At 34.8% G+C, this 20,738-nt stretch overlaps 1 protein-coding gene across 5 annotated transcripts; it reads right to left on the bottom strand.

Annotated features, from left to right (window-relative positions):
• Positions 1-4,598: 4,598 nt before the first annotated feature.
• Positions 4,599-16,124, bottom strand: LOC120067224 (vacuolar protein sorting-associated protein 9A-like). 5 transcript variants are annotated; one of them, XR_005478946.1, is made up of 7 exons: positions 15,772-16,124; positions 11,525-11,696; positions 10,336-10,483; positions 9,706-9,876; positions 8,699-8,878; positions 7,311-8,440; positions 4,599-5,219 (listed from the first exon to the last, which is right to left on the bottom strand). XR_005478946.1 is itself a non-coding variant. In XM_039018736.1 (7 exons), exons 3-7 carry the CDS (start codon positions 11,614-11,616, stop codon positions 7,607-7,609), a joined length of 1,425 nt encoding a protein of 474 aa, XP_038874664.1. In that variant the 5' UTR covers positions 11,617-11,696; positions 14,343-14,419; positions 15,772-16,124; the 3' UTR covers positions 7,159-7,606. The 5 variants fall into 5 exon arrangements, 4 of the variants coding, with proteins under 4 accessions (XP_038874664.1, XP_038874667.1, XP_038874663.1 ...); XM_039018736.1 differs by lacking the exon at positions 4,599-5,219 and adding an exon at positions 14,343-14,419 and having other exon boundaries at positions 7,159-8,440; XM_039018739.1 differs by lacking the exon at positions 4,599-5,219 and having other exon boundaries at positions 7,159-7,478; positions 7,558-8,440.
• Between the last annotated feature and the right edge of the window lie 4,614 nt (positions 16,125-20,738).

Raw genomic sequence — 20,738 nt, 5'->3', positions numbered from 1 at the left:
TTGTGAAGGACTAACTTACTGGTATTGGTCTATATCCATGGACACAGAAATATATATGTAGTGAAAGGAGTGTAGTTGTGGGTCTTTAGTGAAGTGTACCCACAGTTAACGAATACTGATTAATTTGGTTGATGAGTTTAATCAATTAATCTCATATCATTGAAGTTTCTGATCTACAAGTCCGCCAAGCCCCTCGTTAGCTCACTAGAGAATACATAAGAAGAATAATTGAATTATTCAAATTAATTTGAGAAAACTATGTGATTAATATATAATTAATTATGGATATGATCTATAATTAAATTGAGAGTAATATTTGAATAAGATTCAAATTAATTAATTCAAGTAAATTAGATTCACAAAGAATTAATTAATACAAAGGTTTTGTACATACACATACGATGTAAATGATAATTAAATATATATATTAAATGGGTTTAATGTATAAATAGTTATTTAATTATTATGCAAATTAAAATAAAATAAGTATTATTTACTTGGGCTAATTAATTAAATAAATATTATTTAATTAAATGGGCTAATTAGTTAAATAAGTGTTATTTAATTAATTATAAAAAAAAATATTAGGAGATGGACGTGGCCATTCTCTATATAAAGACCTCCCCATGGCCCTTTGTCAACAACACAAGGATCCTAATAGAGAAAGTTTGACAATACACAACTCTCTAGTGTTATTGTGCAGAATTTTTTTCTAAAGTCATAAAAAAAGAATTCTCTCAATTCTCCAAAATCCTTTTCTCCTCTCCATCTCCCAATAGTTGGATACCACATATCTCTCTATTGAAATCCTAGAGAATAACGAGGTTACTCTCGTGGTAGTGTGTATAAGAAGTTGTTCGTTATCAAGATCGTTCGGAGATCCGTTCATTGGAACTAGGAGAGGATTGCTCGTGGCACTTGGGAACCTACAAAGGTAAGAATCGTTCTGATCTTTTCCCTTCAACATGCTAATTTACATGTTTATATTTTGTTTTAGTTTAATGATTATGCTTTTGTAAAAATCGAATCACGGGGTACAAGGCGTTCTAACAAAACATTTATGTTGCGGGATCTGTTCCCTACAATAATATATGGCTATGGACAAGAAAATTCTTATAGACTTTTCATAGCAACAGGGGAAAAAGTTTCATCATAGTTAACCTCTTCCCTCCAAGTATAACCCTTTCCTACAAGTCTAGCTTTGAAGGTCTGTACCTTTCCAGCTACATCTCTCTTTCTTTTATAGATCCATTTGCATCCTATGGGTTTGACCCCTTTAGGGGGATCTACAAGCTCCCATACTGAATTGGAGTACATAGACCCATTTGAAAATCCATGGCTTTGACCCATTGGTACTTGTCTACATCATTCATGTTGGGTTTGATTTCCTAAATCTCATAGGGTCATATAATTTGTAAATATTATTGAACAAACTCATTGTGTATTTAATAAAATATATGATATTTTATTCCTGGTCTATAAAATATCATATATTTTAGTTGCATTAACCACAAACCAATAAACTAACATCCCAGGTTATCTTTGTAACTTAAACATATATGTAGAGACATACAGGTGGATCATGTTTAAGTGATAACCTAAATGGTCTGTAGTAGATAGAAAAGGTTGGATACCTTATCCTGGTTACACTACGAGTATGACCCACTTTGTAGGTGCTACAATTGTTGTAAAGTGTTACAAATGATCTGATCCTGATCATTCATGTATAGACATGTGAGCGGGGATATTCTATACAAAGGAGTTTGTATAAGACCGGACCACGAAATGTTTAGTCTCATTATATAACGTCGTTCATAATAGAGACTTACATTTCACCAAGATGACCATAGGTAACATGACCTGAATCCTGAGTGAGTTGTGAACTTCTGCCTATGAGGGCGATTCTTTGATTTGTATGGGTGAGAGTGGCCAGATTGACAACTCAACAAGCCTACCATTTTGGGGATTCTTCTGATTGGAGAGTTGAGAACACAGCTACACAAGATGATATTCACTCCTTCCCCGAGGCAGGGATAAGTAGATAAATTGCTCCTTTAAGAGCTGATTCCGGGTATTGAACAATGTGGCGCCACACCCTTTCCTAGTCCGAGAGAGATTTAGTCATAGTTGGACTATGATTTATTGTTCATTAGAGGGATCAGTGGTACTTAAGGAGTTAGATGTAACTACAGGGGTAAAAACGATAATTTGGCCTAGTTGTACTTACGAGCAATTTGTGAAGGGTCATCGTACTGTTGATTGGTTATATCCAATGGACATAGAAATATATTTGTAGTGCGAAGAGTACAGTTGTCGGTCTTTAATGGAGTGCCCGACAGTTAACGGATGGTGAATAATTTAATTAAAGAGTTTAATTAATTATTCATGTATCGTTGGAGCTTCAAGCTACAGGTCTACGAGATCTCTTTGGTAGCTCAATAGGATTAATTGAGAATTAGTTTTTGGATAAATTTGAATTGTTCAAATTAATAGAGGGATTTAATTATATATGATATAATTAATTTGATTCAATTATATGTGGTATAATTGTTATAATGTATCTGATACATTATAGTAAATACACCATAGCTTAATGAGAGGAAATAAATATTTGAATAAATTCAAATATAGTTTCTATGAAAGTTTCTATGAATTGGATTCATAGTTGTTAATTTAATATAAATATGATTTAAATTAAATGTTATATAAGAGGGAAAAGAAATTATAGCTTATATTGTATGTGATACAATATTAAAACTATAGGTTATATGTTATATTTGATATAACATATAATTATATATATATATATAAAATATGATAAGTTAGTTATCATATTTATATTAATTATTATTTGAATAATAAGGGAGGGAGTTACAACTCCCTTCCCCTTCTTTTCTCTCCACCTACATAAATGGGTGGTAATTATATTTGGCATATAGAAAAGAAAATTTTCTTCTTCTTTGCCAAGTTAATTGATTTTGAGACAGAGAGAAACGATAGAAGAATTTTAAGTTTAAGCTTGTTTTGAGTTCCACAACTCAATCTAAGGCTCTTAGAGAATAAGAGGGAAAAACTCTAGTGGTAGTCCACAGCAAGAATTGGAAAGGATTGCAGCTGAATTTTGAGTTTGAAGAGGATCTTCAAAGGTATGTAATGAAACCCTCTTGATACCCTATGAACATGCTTTATTTGATGTAAAAAATTGAAGAATTAGAATGCTTAATGATCCTGTTTTCTTCCGTTGCATGTTTCTGTAAACGTGTGGTTGCATGATAGTGTCTCTCGTTCGGACAAAACTAATATACGGTTCTGTTAGGTTGTAAGTCCTAAAACTCGCCGGTTGTAAAATTAAACATATTCCATTTGCAATAAAGATGTTATTGAGGTTTATTCAATAAAGTTGTTATTGAATATGTAAATTGTAAAGCCTAAAATCCAATAAACTAACGAACCCCTAGCTATAATATGAATACTTAAACCTTATGTGGAGACATAAAAGAGGATCAGGTTGTATATAGCCAAAACGGTCTATAAATCCCCATTTGAGCTATAGAGGAGACCTCATGGACCTGTAGCTTGAAGCTTCAACAGTACTTGAATAATTAATTAAACTCTTTAATTAAATTATTCGACATCCATTAACTGTCGGGCACTCCACTAAAGATCGACAGCTGCACTCTTCGCACTACAAATATATTTTTGTGTCCATTGGATATAACCAATCAACAGCGCTATAAACCTTCACAAATTACTCGTAAGTACAGCTAGACCAAAATTATTGTTTTGCCCCTGTAGTTACATCTAATTTCTTAAGTACCACTGATCCCTCTAATGTACAATAGATCATAGTCCAACTATGACCAAAACCCTTCTCGAGCCAGGAAAGGGTGTGGCGCCACATTGTTCAAACCTCGGAATCAATTCTTAATTTATCTATTTACTTCGATATTGGGGAAGAAGTAAATTCCTTCTTGTGTAGTTGTATTCCTAGCTCTCAAATCATACAAATCCCCAAAATGGTAGACTTATTGAGTCTGCGATCTGGTCACTCTCACCCATACAAATCAAAGGATCACCTTCATAAATAGAAGTTCACAACTCACCCAAGATTTAGATCATGTCACTTATGGTCATCCTGATAAAATGTAAGTCTTTATTATGAACAACGTTATATAATGAGACTAGTCATTTCGTGATCCAGTCTTATATAAACTCTTTTATATAGAATACCCCCGCTTTCATGTCTCCACATGAATGATTAGGATCAGATCATTTGTAGCACTATACAACAATTGTAAAATCTACAAAGCGAGTCCTAGTGTCACCAGGATAAAGTATCCAGCCTTATCCATCTAGTACAAACTATTTAGGTTATCACTTAAACATGATCCACCTGTATGTCTCTACATACATGTTTAAGCTACAGATGATAACCTTGGATGTTAGTTTATTCATTTGTGGGTTTAATGCTACTAAATGTCAAATAAAATATCTCATATTTTATTAAATAAATAAAATGTTTATACAATATAATTACAAACTACTGAACCCTACGAGATTTAGAGCATCAACCCCAATATAACCCACATCGAACTCAGTGTTGTCTTATTTACAATTATACCTCACCCAATATCCTCAATGTTTGGTGCATCCCCATCACCTCTACAATTACCATTAAGATCAATATCCACAGGTTCATCCACTTCTTCTATAACGAATCCTCTCTCGTTCAATATAATGTCGTGTAATACCTGAATCCCATGGATTAGTGTCGTCATTTCCCATTGACACCACGTAAGGGAAAATGTCCGACTCACAAACATTGTGTTGTTCTGTATCATATTCTGCATATTGTTCTGCATGATGTTTTGTCTCTTTCTCTGCATGTTTTTCTGTATTTCATCTACGGTTCTATCTTCAATCTTCCTCTCAACATTGACATAAGGTCTATTTGATCCAACTCAACCAATAGAAAAATAATGTCGTCATCGTCTTTTAGGCACACCATAGGTCCATACATGTCCATCTTATACTGGACCCTCATTACAATGTTGAATTTAAATCGATTGAACCTTACTATTTTGTAAACTCTGTCTTCTAGTTCTTGGTACCTCCATGTACTTGACACCATGATGCCCTTCAAAACACCTCCATCATAGCACTGTTTGCTATCATCCCATGTTCCACCATGTCGAATGAACAGTTGCTTCCCATTCATCCTTCAAAGTAGTAAAAGGCCATATATCATTTGGGGGGCAATACGATAAATTCACACGTTGCTGATGCAAGCAAAAGGCCATATATCATTGAAAATCTGAAAAATTGGCTAAATTTCATTTAAGCCCTTCATTTTGGGTCATCCATACAAATTTCCCAAACTAGCGGTACTTTTCTAGTTTTCAAACGTTAATTTCTAATTATGTTTTGCTAAATTTTGTAGCCCTTAAGTTATTTTTGTTTGTATGATATTATTTTAGATATTTGTTAAGAAAAACTAAATTAGATTGGATTGGTTACTTTGACTTAAATAGTTTTATTTGTTTATTTACTTATATTCAAAATTCAAATTCATGAGATTGGATCCTTGTTTTAGGTGGTTAGATTTTTCGTTTGAAATACACCATAATTCTTAAGTTCGAAAAGAACCAATTTTAAAACAAATTATATAGATATCCTCATTTTTTTTTCCATATAGATACTATCATTTGTCTATTACTTTTCCAATTTTTCACTTACACCAATTTTCTCATCAACTAAAATATAAATAAAAAATTTGAATTAAATCATAAAATCTCACAAAATTTCAAAATCAAATTCTCCCCTTAAAACATACCAAAAGGATAAATAATTGAATAAAAAATATATTTGACTATTACCGCACACTCAACTACTAATGTACAACTTTGATAAAACATTTAAGTCCTAAAATCTCTTAGTATTTACTTTATTCTCTTTCTTCTTATTATAGTCCATATACCTTAACTAAAGTATACAGTTAAATTTATTTATTTATTTTAAATAAACGGATGTCAAACACTTAACAAGAGTACAACAGTATTGAAAAAGGGAGGGAAAAAAGATGAAAAATAAAAAAGTATATCAAGGGCATATGTCATACAACAACAAGGGTATTTTTTTAACTTCTTTTAAAATTTAAGGATATTTTTTAAACTTTTGAAAGTTCAATACTTTTTATACAAAATACTAGCACTTTTTATCCAAAACTAATGGTAGAGGTATTTTTTTAACTCATTTTGGAAGTTTAAGGATTTTTTTTTAACTTTTGAAAGTTCAAGAGTATTTTTTTACACAAAGTACAAAGTATAATGGCCTTTTATATGATTTAGCCTTAAATTTTTTTTATTAAAAAAATGAACTTAAATTTAAAAACGTTACAAATTATGTCAACTCAACAACAACATTTCATCAATTCATCTTTCCTTTCCATTCTTCATGGCTTTGATTGTATAAAATTAATTTTTTAAAAAATAACAAAATAACAAAAAAATAACAAAACTGACCGACCGTTGGTCAAATTTCACACCTTTTTTTTGTCAGTTTCCAATTCCATTTTTCTCCTAAAGTCATACCGACAGACCAATGTACACCCTAGTGTTAGGTGCGAGTTCTTTTTTACCCTTCCATCAGGCTAAGTTCGAATACAAAAGGCCAACAGAGGTCACAATCAAAGGGAAAGAAAGGTTCCAACTCAGGTTGTCAATTCTGTCCAAAATGTCCAATTGCAAAGGCCAATCCACCTTTCTTTTAAGGAAAGATTTACATATTTGAATGCTTAGTCCAATTCCAAAAACAAAATCATGTTTCTTTAACATCCCGTGCAGTGATCATTTTCTTTTTGTTTTTGTTTTTGAAAAATAAGCCTATGGACACTACTACCTCTAAATTTTTCTTCCTTTGTTATCTACTTTTCACCAATGGTTTAAAAAACCAAACCAAATTTTGAGAACTAAAAAAAGTAACTTTCAAAAAGCTTTTGTTTTTGAAATTTGCCTAAAAATTCAACTATTTACTTAAGAAAGCATTATTGTAACAAAAACAAAAAACCAAATTATTACTCAACGAAGCCTAAAAGACTACATTTTTAGTTCTCAAAAATGGACAAATGCAAGTAGAAAGCTAATAACAAAATAAGCTTAATTTTCCAGAACTAAATAATTATACAAGATTGGATTAAAAAAATTTCAACGTATATTGATATAAAGTCTAGTTTTTTCAATCTATAAATTTATTAATATGCTCGGAATGAAATTGCTACAATGTTACAAGTGAAGGAAAATATAGAGACATACTTGTGGAAACAGGCCAGGAAGAAATTTTGAGAGTCCGGTAGCCATTAGTTTGTCTTCGTGGAGGAGGATCTGATTTCCTGGCCATCGCCGGATCCAAAATCAAGGCTAAATTTTCTTGGTTGATTTTTTATTGCCATTAATCATCATCTACGTAAAGATCATATCCTCCTACACATGAGATTTACTCATTGCTGATGGGCAGAAATTTGAGGAAGCAAAGCAAGATAACCAGACTGAAAACAATTACCAGACTGAAAACAATTAATTGATTGACCCCACAAAAGTTGTTGAATGTGCTAGGACTGAGATGTTTCCTCGTTTCCTTCATGTTGAGGTAGTACTACCTTGTCTTGTGGTAACCCTGATCTGACATTTTCTTCTCCAAACAGCGAGGTTCCATCTGAGCCATCAATTAACCTATGCCTCTCTCCAGCTGACTCATCATTCGATGTCACATCTCTAACATCTTCAGGTTCTTTGAAAGACTCGGGATGATGTTGGGAATGCATTTCAGAATTTGAATAAGATGAAAATGCAGTTGTGACACTCAGTCCTCTAGAAAGGGAAACGTACTTGAAAACAAGTTGTTTGTATTGACTGAGAAGCTCTTCGACGTCCTTAAATGTAAGATCCCCAACTTGAGAAAACAAATATGGATAATCTCGGAATGCTTGCCTTCCTCCTGTCTGATCATTTAAAAGAATAGCTGCTCCCTTATTCTCCAAATCCGAGAGCGATGGAGCTTCCATTACTGCTGACTGATCTTTGGCAAGTGGTGCCTCAGTTCTAGGCTTCGCTTCAGTGGACTTAGGTCTAACTGCAGGCTCAACAGAAGCTTGAGAACTGGTTTCTACTAGTTCTGATGAATGAACAACCCCTTCATTCAAGTTACTTTTGTTAGAAAGAGCTTCAACATCACTAGAGAGCCCAGATAGGAGTGCTTGAGCTGATTCCATGTTTTTTTCGAACTCAATTTCTTCCATTGAGAGGGCCTTTGCATCAATGTTTAAGATAAATGACTCGGCAGAGAGTATGTTTGTGAAAAAATATGCTGCTTCTCCAGTTAATCGGGATTGTCCCCTGTATCGTTGTATATACAATAAATTTGAGTGCAGTTGTGGAGGGTTTGCCTACAAGAGATTGTGCACGAAAAACACATTTATGAGCATGGTGTGATAAGTTTCTACATTGTATACTACAATAGCTATGTTTTAAGATACAAAACAAATAATTATGTAGTATATACAACCGACTTTTCAGTTTAATGCCAAATAGAGATGACTAAAGTTTGTTCGTGTTCGATGAAAAAATACCATATTATCAAATGCTGACATGTAAGAATACATGCTATAGTGTGAAAAGAGACATTTAATTATATTATGCATCACCTTTATGATAACATAAATGAGGACGGGAAGGAATTCATCAGCCCCCGGAAGATTCTCATTTGAAGCAATAGAAGCATTAAATAGCAGGTTGCTGATGACCTTACAACAACTGAGAAGACACACAAGTTTGTCTCTTGGAGCTTTGTGCATGTTAATCTTGAGGAGTTCTTTCTGAGCAAGCTGTCAATAAAATGTAAACATGTAGGTGAGACTTGTATAAGTGACCTGCAACGATTCAAATGGTGGAAAATTCCACATACTAAAATGTGAGGTATGACCTAATTCAGTAAAGAAAGTTTTATTTATTAAAGACAAGGTGTTAAAAAAATAAAAATTGAATTAACTTTTATCAGAGTTGAGAGTAAGAACCATATTTCCATAACAGGAATGTCTCAAAAAGTTATGAATTTCATCGTCTCTCTCCTACCAATTAAGAACCATATTTCCATAACAGCAATGTCTCAAAAAGTTATAAATTTCATCGTCTTCTCCTACCAATTCCTCATGGAAAACCAAAAATATAACTCAAGAGAATTGTCCAGAACCTGGGCTTTCATAATCATTTAAAGTAAATATACATTAAATTATAACGTTTATGGAAACTTCTTTTCTTTTCATTATGAGTAGCCAACAGCTGATCTGAGAATTGGTTCACTAACAATTCCATCTACACTTTGGCATTACCCAAGAATACGGAAGCAACAAAGCTACAGAAAAATTATTTGCGACACATTTTTTAATGTATACTTGAATGTCCAAATAAAAAATGCAAAACTTTCATAGATGATAAGCCAAGGGAGAGAAGATATTCTGCAAATTTCAGTTAAATTCGCTGGATAGAGTATCACTTGATGAAAAAACCTTAAAAATGCTGGCAAAATGTATCAAAAGAACCAACTTCAAAGTATGATTTATGCGCAAATAAATAATCAGGAGGATCTAAAGTTTAAGAGAGAGGAGATGAATAGTGCAAAAATTATATGAAGATGACTTTGACCTTTACTCACCAACCATGATGTTTCATTTTGGAAATTTGGTTTGATATCCAAATTTTCTGGTCTAATGAACTGTTGAATCAATGCCATTTTTTCAGAAAGTTGTTCATCTATTTTGACATCATCTGCAAGTGAAGCATAGACACGAGAAAATAACTTTGTCATGACATACTTCTCCAATCCCTGTATTTAATAGACAGGGGCGCATTAGAAAATAGAATAAATGTTAGAAATAATAAATATCACTAAAGCAACAAATACTTTGGACGTAAAGCCTGTGCTATTGCAAATTCACACAATAAATGATCCCTTTAGAAAACTATTTGCAAGTTTGCTAAAAATATGCACCAAGATAAAAAGATCTTGGTTTTGGTTTTTTTTAATATCATTAATTTTATTAATTTTGTTAAATATATGAGGATGGGATCAGTATGTGCCTTACTCATTTTCAGGTAGGTTTGTTTTACTTCTATATTTGACAAATATCAAATGTACTATACATTATATTTTAAAACTGAAGTCTCCTAGTCCAGATCTTTTACCCACTGAAAATTAATTATTCGCCTCATTCTCAATATTGAGGTGATAAATAGATAATTGTCAATTACAAAGATGTAACATGCTCAAAAGTAGTGAACTTACTTCACCAGCACTTTCCAGCTCTTCTTCTGAGCAACCAGACCAAAGTGGATGAGCTCTGAAAGCTCCCTCCATTTTGGCAAAGAATTCTTGGACAGAAGCACTATCCCTTTCAGGGTCGGGAGCATTATTCGAAAATGACACAATAAAGCTGCCAATATAAAGTGTTCAGTCAAAACTTTATGCATATGTATATTACTATTCAAACTCAACAATCAATGTCCTCTAACATGCTAAAGACTTGACTCTAAAGAGAGAATAAAAATGTTAGTAATCACTGCCCAACTCTTTCAGTACATAGTAACAAAACAATATCGATCTAAAGCTCGAAAAATTGAAGCACACTCATAGATATATACACATCCATGCATGTATATATTAGGCGTAGAAATCTTATGAACCCCCAGTGTACAAAACAAGTTTGAAACTGAAATTGCCCAAAGCCCATAGTCCAAATTCTTAGCTGGTAAGTCACTTAAGGTATTAATTATTATACTGTCTCAAGTAGGTGATATTAAAGGATCTTCAACTAATAACCAATCGGTTATATCCAATGCCTTAACCAATATGTCCTCCTCTTGAAGGTTGTCTTGTACGTAACATTAAAACTAAACTCCATCACTAGGCACTAACTACAAGTTCTTTTCCGTCAGAGATTGGAAAATGTTATTTCCTACCAAGAATATGTGATCTAAATTTCCGTTAATGAGAGTGTTTTTCTCCTTCTAGAAGAAAATGAAGAGATTGGTTTTAGTTTTCATGGGCAGGAATTTGAATCTATAAAAACGGATGGCAACTAAAACAAAAAGCCCAAATGAGGAGATTCATCTCTAGTGACAACTTCATCAAATTAAGTAATTAATACTTATCTCAAATGTTAAAATAACATCATCAACTAAAAATCACAGGCACTGAGTTTAACTCGCACAACTAAGTCCAATTTTATCTCAATTATCAAAAACCATGTGAATTTTCCCCAAAAGGAACTCTTAATTAAAACATGCTTAAAGAAAACGAACCGAATTAGATAGAAAAAAACTCAAGGTCCAGGCAAAGGACTGAGAAAAGGAACAATGAGCAAGTATTGTAATTAATGTGTAAAGAAATCAGATGAAATTTGAAGGAAATATCACAATAAAACTAATTGAAGTCAATAAATATCCTATAATTTGCACATAAGAAGCAAATTAACCTTTTAATGGATTTGACGAAATCTGAGGCAGATGGTTGACGCATGCGCTCAAGAAAGTCATGCAAACCCAAGAACACATCAGTGTTCTCCATTCCCCACTGGACGCCTAAGAATCTTGTGCAAAATTCCCGATCCTTCACTTCCAATCAAAGACTTCTAGGCTAAAAAATGTCTGAGAGCACAAGGAACAGTGAATTGATGTAAGATTTTTAGCTAGATGATGAAGACAACCACAGGCAACTTGTAACACCCCCAAATCTCAACACAACTAGAGAACATTACCAAAATTTACCCTTTAACCAACTCTACTGTTTATGATGCTTTAGAAAAATTTCGCAACATAACTACACAACCATAAACACTATGTACGTGCAAAACACCTGAAAAACAGTTTAACTACAAATCCAATCAAGAAAACTAATATTCGAAACACTTTCTAATCATATTCAACAGAACTTCCCCAAATTTTCTAATATGCAACATAACTAACCAACTCAAGCTAAAGTCAATCTCAAACCAATCCTTGAAACAAAACAACTCAACTAAAATCTATTACAACCACCCAATTCCAGGGCAACCACAATTATCGACTTCCAAAAGTTCTTAAGTAGAATAAACTTTGGAAAAGAAACAAAACAAACAAAACAAACCCAATGGTCAATCTTTCTCAAGCTCCCTCTTCAGCATCAACAAAGTCATACTCATCAACACGAAATCTAGTGGGGGGTCAATACACAACATGTCATGTACCAGTAACTGGTAAGTAGCCCACACTTGAAAGGCCACCAAACAACATATAAGCAACCATTGCAAAATACATAACAGTTATACCATTACACATGGTCACTATACATGAATAGTAAATATCAATTACAACACGATAAACTCATAAATTCACTCATCATATAATGCATACTTAATTTTTAATCAAGCTTCTCAAGTTCGCTCAATACTTAAATTTAACTTACACAGAACTTTTTGAAACTAAATCCTTCAAGACACATTTACCCCAACTGATTGTGTCCAAGGCCACCAACATTCCATGTCAGCTCCAACTGACTTTATCCAAGGGCATCAATGCTCTTCGTTGACCCCACTAACATCATCCATGGCCACCGACAGTCTCTGTCGACCCTAACTGATTACTTCAGAACCACCGACACTCTATCAGCCCTAACTAATTTTATCCAAGGCCAATGACCTCTTCATCAGCCCCAACTGATTCCACCAAAGGCCATTGATGTTCTCAAGAATTTTAATACTTTCCTTTCTAAACTCATCGCACCAACCCTAACTAAAACAACGAGGCCATCAATGCTACCCTAAAACATGCTTTATGCCAAAACCACATAAAACAATATTATGCTTTCAACATTAAACATATGTATGTTCAAACATCTCCACAAACATGTTTATATTCACAGAGACACATAATATGTTCAAACATCTCCACAAACATGTTTATATTCACAGAGACACATAATAGCAGTTTAGCATATTATACATTATAAGATCAACACAACGGGCATCCAGGTGTGCTCAACCACATCAGAACACATCACTATTTCAAGATAACCCAAGTCATAATTAATCTCTTTTTTTTATGAAAACTACTACTTTCATTGAGAAAAATGAAAGAACAAACAGTCATACAAAGAATAAGCCCACAAAAAAGATGGCACCCTCTACAGGGAGAGACTCCAACTATGCAAAATAGTGTCTATGGTTACAAAAGGTCTCCAAAATCAAAGCCCACAAAGGGACGTGAAAGAAAACGATGGACCACATCTCCATAGGATTCCTTTCCACACCCCTAAACACCCTACTATTCCACTCACTTCACAAAACTCAAATAATCCGCACACTCCCGCAAGCCATGGAAAACCACCCTTCTCCCCAAAAGACAGATTGAGGAGGAACTCCTCAATCATAGTGCTAACATGGCTATGACGAATATATATCACACCAAATGTTCGAAGGAAAGACTCCCAAATGCTACTTGCAAAATCACAGCACCAGAGAATATGGTCCAAGTCTTCCTTCGCCTTTCGATAAAGAATACAACAAAAAGACCCAACAAGCGAAGGCAACTTCCTCACAAGCTGGTCCCCATCGAGTTAGCATGGCCATGAAAAACTTGCTAAGTAAAGAATCTCACATTCCTAAGGATCTTAATCCTCCAAAGAACCGTAAAGACCGACAAACCAACAGGAGAAGGATCAACCAAAAAGTGAAAGAAAAACTTGCATGAGAACCCTTCCAAAGGAGTGGGGCTTCAGAATCTCATGCCCCTTCTCCCTCTTCTATAGGGGTGACCCTTGAGTAAAGAAAGAAGAGCAGCCACCTCCGTCGCCACCCTATCGGAAAGAAAGTAACAAAACGCGAAAGAAAAGGCATAAGAGCTCCCAGACCACTCGAGAAAGTCGATAACAAAATGACCTTTTAGGGACAACATATAATACAAAAGAGGGAACAAAGCACAAAGAGGTCTCTCCCCCACCCAATGATCTTCCCAAAAGTATGTGTCCCTCTCCTACCCACCATACAACGAATCAAGGGAACAAAAGAAGGGAGCTCTTATGTAATATCTTTCCACAATTCTGGTGAATGCCTTTGACCCACTTGGACAACCACTCGAAAGAATGGGGGCCATGTTTACAAGCAAAAATCCTACGCCACAAAGAATTGGGCTCAAAGGAAAAAGGCCACAAACATTTGGCTAACAGAACTTTGTTTCATATCCTAAGATTCCCAACTTCAAGACCTCCCAAGGACACAATCTCAATAACCTCCCATCTAATCAAATATGACCCCTTACCTTTCCCTTCTTCAAACCCTTCCGAGCAAAAATCGTGCATCAACCTCTCCAGATTCTTACACACCTCATACAGGGCTCTGAAAAGGGAAAAGAAATAAATTGGAATGCCACCTTTAGAAAATATGTTTTAATTTTCAGGAAACTAACCTACTTCAAAATTTATTTACCACGGGATCCCACAAAGAAACCGACTTAGGATTATTCCCAAGAGGGAGACCAAGGTAAGAAGAGGGAAGACTCCCAATGTCACACCCACCAACTCAGCCCATCTTCTAAGTTTCTCCTCATCACAATTGATCCCCATAACACTATACTTCCCAATATTAATCCTCAACCTAGATATCTCTTCAAAGAAGGCAAAAACATGATTCAAGATGAAGAACAAGTTCTCCTTGCTAGAGTAGAAGAAAAGTGCATCATTATCAAATTGAAGATGGAAAACGAAAATCTTATCTTCACCTACCTCAAAAGGCTCAAAGACATTGCCCTCAACACACTTACCAATGATTCTACAAGAACATCTACCACAAGGAAGAGTAGAAATGGGGAAAGAGGGTCTCCCTGCCTAAGGCCTCTAGTCGTCACCACTTGGCTCCCATTAATAAGGAAAGAATAACTCACATTTCTCAAGCACCCCTACATCCACATTTTCCACTTATACCCAAGACCATTCTTCTCTAAGATCTTATCCAAGAAATTCCAATCCACATGATCATACACTTTCTCAAAATCGATCATGAAGAGCACACATTCCTTCTTCCTAGATCTGTAATCTTCAATCGCCTCATTTGTGATTTATTCCTAGTCATAATTATTCATAATAGGAGTAAATCACACATCATGCTAACACACAAGCAACCAAACCTAACATGTAGAATTCTACTTACCTAAACATTTTAAAACACTTCTAAATTAATCGAAAGACTCCTAAAATAATAAAGTCAAGGTTCCAAGGTGAGCCCTTAGCTCAAAACCTTATTCATAGACTCAAAAAGCGTTTGGAATGAGTAATCTTACCCAAAACAACCTTAAATCCAATTTGAACACTTTGAATCTAAACTACAAACAAAAAGTACCCAAGAGTTATAAACTAATTTATAGCACCTTAATATAATTCGAAAGGGTCTAAATAGAGATGTAATTCCTAAAACTCACTAATACTGACTTGAATCCTTGCTGAAAAATGTTTGAATAATTCCAAAACTAATCCAAATCTACAACTAAGAGCTTCCAAGTGTTAAAGACAAACTAAAAGAACCTTAAACTAGTTCAAAAGATAATTTAGAGTGTTCAACCCACTGAATCTTACCCGAAACAACTCGAATACTTGCTGGTTAGTGTCTGAATATGCTTAAAACTACATATTTTGAGCCATTAAGAAGTGGGTAACTCAAATCTAACGCCGAATAAGAATGGGTAAGTGTCGGACCTTTTCGAAATGGAGGGGAAAACGTTGCTATCAGGGTGTTTGGGTCGCGCGGGTTGCTGAGAAGTCGCCAAACGTCGTTGGTTTGCCGATGGTCGCAGTGACCGAAGGAGGTCGCGTGGGTTGGCTTCGTGGGTTGGCTTCGCAGGCAAGAGAGAAGATGAAGCTCGTGTCGTTGACACCGCGTAAAGAGTCCCTTTCGCCAAACGTGATCTCGCCGGAGAAAGAAAAGAGAAGAAGCGGATCAAAACGCAAGGGAGAGGGAGACGGAGGGGGCTAGGTTTTCTAATCATTTATTTTTCTTATTTTCCTTGAAATCAAATGTCCAACCAAAAAACCAGCAACAAGAAGCATAAGCGGACTTTACAAGAATTTTCTTTTCTATAAAATAATGTAATTTTAAATAAATAATAAAAAAAAATCCATAGTGCCAATTGTTATGGGTACCGTTTAATTTACGTCTGCCTATTTGAATAACCTAACTAATCCTTTCTTTGATGAGAATCAATACAATCTTTATAAGGTTCCTCTCCTTAATAGAATTCAATGGAATTAAGATTGACAATAGGATCAAGGTGGGGCCGGGAGTACTCTCCATCCCCATCTCCGCGGGAGTATTTTTCCCATCTCCGCCCCCGTTCCTGCCAATTAAAGGCAGGGACAGGGACAGGATTTCCCACTTGGAAAACAGGTTCCCACGAGGACCCATCCCCTTTTTTTTAATATATATAAATATTTGTAATTAATATATATATAACTTAATTGGGGAGGGGGACAAAGCGGGGATACCCTCCCCATCTCCAACCAGGGACCCGATTAGGATCCCCGATTTGACCCCATCCTCGGTCAAACTAGAGATCGGGGCGGGGACCCGACCCCGTAGGGATTTTTGCAAATCCTAAATGGAATGCAAAGAGACCATGTCTTTATGGTCCAAATACCTAGATTAAAGATTTAAATAAAAATCAATTTTCAATAATTTGATAGATTTAATTTAATTAGCAATTAAACTGAAATTTAAATTTTTCAAATTAGAATCAACAACTAAGAAGTCTCATCAATTTAGAATTAACGAACCATTCTAATATTATCCTAAGTTTTGTAACGCATGGGGTTACTTAACTTCTCACCATGATTGTAATGAAATTTCTATTAACTATGATTTTGTAGATTCGACAGGGGTTTGGGTTAGGAAAGTTTTATGGACTAATCCAAATTTTGAATTGTTTTGCATAACCAAATTTCTAATTAAAAATGGTAAGTCAGGAAGATTTGATTATGAAGAAAGAGAATTCTGAGATAAAAGAATAAAAGTGGTTGAAACTTTGAAAGTAATTAAATTATACGCTCTAGAAAAGTGCAATTCCCCAAATGTAAAAGTGATTATAGGACAACTCAAACAATTATTCACAAACACATGATCTACTCAATGCAGAAATGTCGAATTAAGCATGGAACAAAATTATTAATTAAGAATTGTATCCTAGTTAAATTAAGCACCAACCAACAAAAAATGGAACAAATTCTCACCTAATCATACACTTGCATTAAAATCTAAGGAAAGACTATAATAGTTAATTACCATTAATTAACCAATTTGTTCTTTATTCCAAAATCGAACATGCCAACTATGCGACATTGGTAATGCGGTGAAAAACACATAGGCATGAATCGATGTTTGCTACTAGATAGTCAACACATTACAATTACGAATTATGCGAGAACTTTTAGCGATTAACATGCATTCATAATCGAGGTGTCAATCCTAGTCAATCACACACTGGGAGATTAAAATAAGAACTTAAGAATGTTAGCTTTATAGCCCTTCATCTCAAATTAATTGATTTTAATTAATTAGTTAATTAATGTTTTGATGATAACAAACTTGAATTAATTTACTAATAATTTAAATATTTTGAAGTGACTATTACATTGAACTTGAAACAACAAATTCCACACAATTTGAATCACTCAAAATCAGAGCTTAAACGAAAAAGATAGAACTGAAACCAGCTTAACAAGAAAATACTCGTGAACTGAAACAAGCTTAACGAAAAAGTACTTGTGATGATGATGTGGCGACTTATAGCTCCCTGAAAAAGCTAAATTTTCAACCTAAACTAGGTTAATCCTTAGAAATTTAATGTTTAAACATTCTTATATGCAAGATATCAAGCTTAGGAGACTATTGGGACATCTCAAGTGCAAAACAGGATAAAGAGGAGTATTTAAGAATCAACCGGAACAATCAAGTTCAAAAGACAGCAAAAAGACCAAATTGCCCCAAAAGGCCTAGCTATGCGATGCTAGGCACAACGCCAATGGACAGGAGGTTTCAAAGGACATAGTAGCGCAGCAACACAGTGCTTGCTTGTTGGTTCATTTCGATAACGTCTGATTTAAGCTATCGATTATGTGAGAATTTTTAGCGACGATAAGTTCAATATGTGGATGTGAGAATTTGAACCAAAGTTTTTTTTTAATCAAATCGTATATGCTTAGATTGATAACTCACAACCTACCAAGTGATTGATTTTGAAAGAGAATGATTGGATGTATATGTAGATCGAGCATATAAGAGCATAAATGCATTATTTATAAGGATGTTCATGGATAGAAACAAATATAGGAAAGTTTTGGGAAATTTGGGTTGATGACCAAATATTTCGGCCTATAATGCCAAATACCCATTTTTTAAAAAGCTATCAATTGACCCTCTGCTTACGTTATCACGGTATGGGATTACAAAAATGCCCTTCTAATCTATACGATACTCGTGCGCTTAAACTCAACGGTCATCCCACACTCAAAATTCTCGTGCAAGTGTCGTTCAATCTCGCTCTGCAAAACTATCATCCATCTACTGTCGTAATCGAAGTTCTTGGGTAAGTGAATTTAATTTTTGTCTTGCATGTTATGGTGCGTCTGTTTAAGTTGGTTTCGTTTGATCGGTCGTCACATTCATAACTGGTTTCTGAAGGAACTCTAATTACAAAGGATCTTTGAACGGAAGCGGATCGTCCAAACTCCATTGTGAAAGAACTCATGTGTTTACAGTCAAACAGAACAAATTATGCACATAACTTAAATTACAGCATGCTTCTTGAAATAAAAACAAAAGATCAAGAAGCTATACCTTTGAAGAACACTTCTTCAAGTATATCCCTCGATCAATCACAAACGCAACGAGCAACTTGATCTCCCACGAACTACAGCAAGTAGAAACTCAATCCTCGAACAGACCGGATACAACCACAAGATTGCCTTGGTATTCTCGATGTCAGAATCCAGTAGTGGTGGGCTCTAGCTTATTTTGGTTTGAGGGAAGATTTAGAGTGGATGAGGAGACGATCGAGTAAACGATAACACTGTCTTGTAGAAGATGAAGTCTATCGTATAGACTCAATACTCAGTCATTTAGATAAGAACACTATCGTATAGTCTCTCGATGCTATCATGTAGTCACTCGATAGTTAATAATATGAGACGTGTGAGATTTTGAAATCAAATTTTATTTTATCCCGAAATTGCCATAAAACCGTGCAACTACCCACTAAGGGTGGTTATTGTGAAAAAGATTTTTAATGATCAAATAATTAATAAATATGATAACTAACTTATCATATTATATTTATAACCTATAGTTTTAATATTGCATCATATACAATATATAAACCATATTTCTTTTTCTTTATTTTATGGTATTTAATGTAAATTTACATTAAATTTAATAACTATGAATCTAATTCATAGAAATTATATTTGAATCATATTCAAATATTAGTTCTTCCAAGTTGCGTTAATGGGATGCACAAGGTAAGGTTGCGCTAATTGGACATGGCATAACCGAGGTTAGTAGGTTCCGTAGAGGGAAAGGTGATAGGCGACAATGGCTTGAAGGGCGTTATGCGCCAATGGGTGATGTCCAAACATAAGTGTGTTGCGCCAGTCAGATGGACGCATATGAATTTGGATGAACGTATACCAAGTCGTCATCTAGACATGTGTCTTGATAGGGAGGAATCTTAAACCTTGAGTAAATAAGGTGGAGGCACGAGAAGGCATGCAAATGTGAGGGCTATGTGTTGGCTAGAGGGTGAAGAAGACACCTTGGTTTGTGATGATGTAAGGTTGAGGTGATAATGTGAGGAAAAGACACATCAATGAGGAGGTGGAAGGTTCTGGGCATTGGCAGAAGAGGAGGAAAACACCTGGATATGATCAATGGAAAAGGTGTTGGGCAAAGGAAAAGGGTTAGACGCCTATAAAAGGGGCAAAGTGCCTCACTTCAACTCACAAATCAGTTAAGTACATAAAAACCACAAAGAAAGGAAAGAATAAGAGATATTTGTAGAAGACAGGAAGGCATTGTTCGGGCGAAGGCACAAGCAAAGGTGCCGAAAGGAGTAGGGTTGTACAGGCAGACGCCTAAGCTAACTTCAAACAAGAAGCTTTTCCAAACTACTCGTGCAAATCATGTGATTTTTGAACCAAAAGTTTCTAAATTAAATGTAGTTTCAGTGTAAGGGCTGCTTTGATAAAATTCTAATTCTAAGGCTATCAAATTTAAGGAAAATCGAGAGGTGCTCACCAGTGAGGAAACAGTTGAGCCAAAAGGAATAAACTTGAGACTCGAAACTTTCACCAAGGAATTTCAAGGCGAAACTTTAAGGTATTATAGTTAAGACATTTTCACACATTTTTGAAGAAGGGAATGTCTTAAGATAAGGCCTGAAAGAATAAGTAATCTAAGCTTAAAGTTAAACCTGGAATAGGGTCCAACAAAGGAACAAGGGAAACTGGGTGAACTGGGAAGAAAGATCTCGACAGGTCACTGTGAGTGGTTTCTTCTTTTGCTCTTTTAAGCATATTTGAGTTGATATGCTATAGTTTATGCTATGAGATGTGTATGACGTTGGGATGGTCAGGGGATCTGTGGACCTAGAGCCTGAGCCCAAAATAAATCCTTA

The sequence above is a fragment of the Benincasa hispida genome, chromosome 12 (assembly GCF_009727055.1).
Source record: "Benincasa hispida cultivar B227 chromosome 12, ASM972705v1, whole genome shotgun sequence".
NCBI classification, from domain to species: Eukaryota; Viridiplantae; Streptophyta; class Magnoliopsida; order Cucurbitales; family Cucurbitaceae; genus Benincasa; species Benincasa hispida.
The sequence above is the reverse complement of the archived record's forward strand: the minus strand, read 5'-3'. Positions and strand labels throughout refer to the sequence as shown.